Source organism: Littorina saxatilis, linkage group LG13 (genome assembly GCF_037325665.1).
Source record: "Littorina saxatilis isolate snail1 linkage group LG13, US_GU_Lsax_2.0, whole genome shotgun sequence".
NCBI classification, from domain to species: Eukaryota; Metazoa; Mollusca; class Gastropoda; order Littorinimorpha; family Littorinidae; genus Littorina; species Littorina saxatilis.
In genome coordinates, this window is record NC_090257.1 from 33,191,267 (window position 1) to 33,195,895 (window position 4,629).

The 4,629-nt window shown below is 40.2% G+C and overlaps 1 protein-coding gene across 1 annotated transcript in view; it reads left to right on the forward strand.

The window, feature by feature from the left end:
* The first annotated feature begins 240 nt into the window (after positions 1-240).
* The window catches only part of LOC138945542 (uncharacterized), an 8,149-nt gene continuing 3,760 nt past the window's right edge, over positions 241-4,629 (forward strand). The window contains exons 1-4 of the mRNA XM_070316984.1: positions 241-1,054; positions 2,110-2,146; positions 2,874-2,942; positions 4,582-4,629. The exon at positions 4,582-4,629 is cut by the window's right edge and continues 24 nt beyond it. Coding sequence (XP_070173085.1) covers positions 482-1,054; positions 2,110-2,146; positions 2,874-2,942; positions 4,582-4,629 — 727 coding nt within the window. The 5' untranslated portion in view covers positions 241-481. The remainder of the gene's footprint in view (positions 1,055-2,109; positions 2,147-2,873; positions 2,943-4,581) is intronic.

Sequence of the window (4,629 nt, forward strand, 5' to 3'; positions counted from 1 at the left end):
GTTGGTTGGTCTCAAAAATGGAAAAATGAAAAGACTAGAAAGTCACTTGGTGCAGTCCGTCGCAACCGAAACTACCATATCACAAAATACAACAAAACCATTGTATAGCCAGGCGAGGGAATGTTTTTGATCATTTATGTATCTGCGTGGTTTTCCCAAAACTAGGCCAACCGATGAGGAAGTAAAAGTTTTGAATCAACGGAAGTGTTCACTAAAACAACTAACGCAGTAGTCAGTATCTTCAGTAAACTAGCTTCGTTGTGTACAGCTTTCGTTCCTTAGCCGATGCAACTCTTCACAGAAACGATTTAAATCTTGCTTCAAAGGTCTGCAGAATAGAAACAAGAGGACAAGCGTAGAAAGAAAAACATTAAAACGCCAAGAAATCATCTCAAAAGTGCAGCAAAGTCGAAACGAGAAGGCCAGATACAGAGGAAAAAAAGCAATCGAGGAAGAAATAATATCATAACTTTAAACAGTTATGGACCCCAGCTATCGCGGCATGCCTAGCTGGATGTCACCGCGGCTTCGTGAAGTGCTTGACCAGGATAATATATCGATGAGAAGTGACGGTGAACTAATGGTCACTAGCTCTCTGGACAGTACCTTCAGAAGCTACGCTAGCCCCTTACCTGTCAGGCGAGCAGGCATGGTGCACGCTGCTTCTTATCAAGGCTTCGGTCTGTCGGTCAGAAACATGTCAGAAGACAATGATTACCTCCCTATCGAGAACATTCGCGCCTCCATGCGAGAAGAGTGCCAGAAGCTGGAAGCGACCAATCGGAGGCTGCGTTGCTTCTACAATATTCTGGTGACGGCCTGCGTGTTGGTAGCGCTCCTCTACTTCGCTACCGTCGTCTATCTGTTCAACGTGTTGCCCTCTACCAAAACAGAGTTCTGTGTGGAAAAAGAAGAGATCCTGAACTTCAAGAATATTTGGGACAAGGATGACAGGACAGACGTGCTGGAGTTTCTGTCCAACAGTGGGTTCACCTACAGTGGGACAACTTTCTGCTTCCACAGTCTCAAGTGGGTCCCTGACATCATGGGCAAGGTAAGAACCACAGGAGCTTGTATCAAAGCGCCGGTCGATCATTATTTACTTCTTCATGCTTCCTGTAGTACCCTTACTACTACTATTCACAGCATGAAGAAGTAAATAATGATCGACCGGCGCTTTAATACACTTGAAGCTCCTGTGGTAAGAAGCCAGCATGATTGGGCCAAGGATAAAGTCCGTGTTTCCGATACTCAAATTGGTCCTAATTTTTTGCGACACTGGAACCTTTTTTGATCCTGAAAATGAATCAAAATGACAAAACTCGGAGGTTCAGCAACGACTATGGCGGCACCATGAAAATCAATTGTCAATTACAATGATAGTACCGTAGCAGTAGCTTCACTAATTATTGGTAACAGAAGCAGAAACAGCTACAACAAAAACTGCCCTAAAAACAATAGTATCATAGCCATCGTAGTCGTCATTGTAGTGTTCGTAGCCACCGTGCTAAAAGTAGTAGTACTCGTAGTAGTAGTAGTAACAGCAGCAGCAGTAGTAGGATGGTATGTTCCAGACTTTTGACATCGGTTGTTGTTGTTATTGATGTTGTTGTTATTATCCTTCTTCTTGTTCTTCTGGTTTTTGTTGCTCTTCTTCTTCTTCTTCTTCTTCTTCTTCTTCTACGCTAGCCCCTTTCCTGTCAGGCGAGCAGGCATGGTGCACGCTGCTTCTTATCAAGGCTTCGGTCTGTCGGTCAGAAACATGTCAGAAGATTTTTCACTACCTATTTTTTATTCATGTTTTTATTATTTAGTTAGTGGAAGAATCTTTTGTAATGTATCTTTGATGGTGTATGCTTTTAATTAAGCGTTGTTGAATATGAATGTAGATGTAAATGCTTGTATAACTGTGTTTTAATTTTAAATGTGTCAAGCGCAAAGAGCATAATTGTAAAGTTATGATGTTGCGCTATATAAATGCTCATTTATTATTATTATTTATTATTATTATTATTATTATTATTATTATTCTTCCTGTTTGTCAGTCGTTGCCATAACATCTTTACTATTATTTTTCAAATAATACGTTTAAACTATTGTGCTTTGCAGATCAACAGCGCTATCCGGGAGTCGGTTGACTATATCGGTGAGAAATACCCTTGTTTTTGTGGGTTGTTTTTTAACAAGATGACCAGTAATGAACATTTAGATATGTTTTGACATTAAAGTTCATCTCAAACCTTGGTATTGTTTATGTTTCAAACCTTCTTGCTTGGAGGAGAGTTATCAAAAAGTTGCTTACAGGAACGATGAAACAGTAACTGGTTTATGTCTGAATAGTCTGAATAGGGGCGGGGATATAGCTCAGTTGGTAGCGCGCTGGATTTGTATTCAGTTGGCCGCTGTCAGCGTGAGTTCGATCCCAGGTTCGGCGAAAATTTATTTCAGAGTCAACTTTGTGTGCAGACTCTCTTCGGTGTCCGAACCCTCCCCCCGTGTACACTACATTGGGTGTGCACGTTAAAGATCCCACGATTGACAAAAGGGTCTTTCCTGGCAAAATTGCTTAGGCACAGTTAATAATTGTCTACCTATACCCGTGTGACTTGTAATAATAGGCCGTGAAAGGTAAATATGCGCCGAAATGGCTGCAATCTACTGGCCGTATAAAATTTCATCTCACATGGCATCACTGCAGAGCGCCTAGAACTGTACCCACGGAATATGCGCGATATAAGACTCATTGATTGATTGATTGATAGTCTGAGGTTGTATAAGATGAGACGAGACTAAGAGGTGAGATCAGGCGATGCGAAATGAAGTAAAACAGGAAGTTGAAATATTCTTTTTAAAAAGTGAAAACATCCTTGCAGGAAAACAACAGAAAAACATCAACGAGACTGTTAACCGCTACCTGTCTGGTAACAACACGTGTAATGCAGGTGAATATATTATGATATGTATTCCTGTAACATGCAATATTTGATTATTCCTTGTTATTGTAACTGTTCAGGAGCGTGTAAGATATGTATACCAGTAACATGCAATATTTTAGTATTCTTTGTTAACTGTTCAGGTGGGTATGTACAATATGTATCTGCAACATGTGTTATAATCAGTATTCATTTTCAATGTAACTGTCTTCGGACTACACAGGTGAGTATATGATATGTACCCGTTGCATGTATTATATTAATTTGTCTACGTAACTGTCTTCCAAAGTGAGTGTTGGTTATCTCAAGAGACATAATCAAACATTACACGTACACTTCCATCTTTTTATATTTAGTCAAGTTTTGACTAAATATTTTAACATCGAGGGGGAATCGAAACGAGGGTCGTGGTGTATGTGCGTGTGTGCGTGTGTGCGTGTGTGCGTGTGTGCGTGTGTGTGTGTGTAGAGCGATTCAGACTAAACTACTGGACTGATCTTTATGAAATTTGACATGAGAGTTCCTGGGTATGAAATCCCCGAACGTTTTTTTCATTTTTTTGATAAATGTCTTTGATGACGTCATATCCGGCTTTTCGTGAAAGTTGAGGCGGCACTGTCACGCCCTCATTTTTCAACCAAATTGGTTGAAATTTTGGTCAAGTAATCTTCGACGAAGCCCGGACTTCGGTATTGCATTTCAGCTTGGTGGCTTAAAAATTAGTTAATGACTTTGGTCATTAAAAATCTGAAAATTGTTAAAAAAATAATTTTCTTATAAAACGATCCAAATTTACGTTCATCTTATTCTCCATCATTTGCTGATTCCAAAAACATATAAATATGTTATATTCGGATTAAAAACAAGCTCTGAAAATTAAATATATAAAAATTATTATCAAAATTAAATTTTGCAAATCAATTTAAAAACACTTTCATCTTATTCCTTGTCGGTTCCTGATTCCAAAAATATATAGATATGATATGTTTGGATTAAAAACACGCTCAGAAAGTTAAAACAAAGAGAGGTACAGAAAAGCGTGCTATCCTCAGCGCAAGTACTACCCCGCTCTTCCTGTCAATTTCACTGCCTTTGCCGTGCGCGGTGGACTGACGATGCTACGAGTATACGGTCTTGCTGCGTTGCATTGCGTTTAGTTTCATTCTGTGAGTTCGACAGCTACTTGACTAAATATTGTATTTTCGCCTTACGCGACTTGTTTTTTCTTGGCTTGCTTGCTTGCTAGTTGATTGGCTTAATTTGCTTATTAAATAAAAATAATCAAATCTATTCATCTACTTACTAAAACATATAAACAGATGAGATAACCAGAAACTCATTTCTTCCCCCCCCCCCCCCCCCCCCCCCAAGTCCCATTGCGAACACCACCACCCCCGCCCCCACCCCCTCCACCCCCCCCCCCCCCCCCCCAACCCCTGTCCCAAAGTAAGTGAAAAGTCCAATGACAGGTTGCATAGATTTGTAACACTGTTGTTTTCGCTTACCTATTTATTGTACCCCCTACTGACCTTGCACAGTTCAATAGTGCATTAGTCAACACTAGATCATACAAAATTGAACCCGTCGTAACGTGTGCGTTGCGTTTGTCACGTGCGCTTTAATACTTGTTTCCTTGTGACTCTTTCAGGAAACCGGTCGTCGGAAACTAATCCCGTCTTCGCGCATCTTTTTCTCA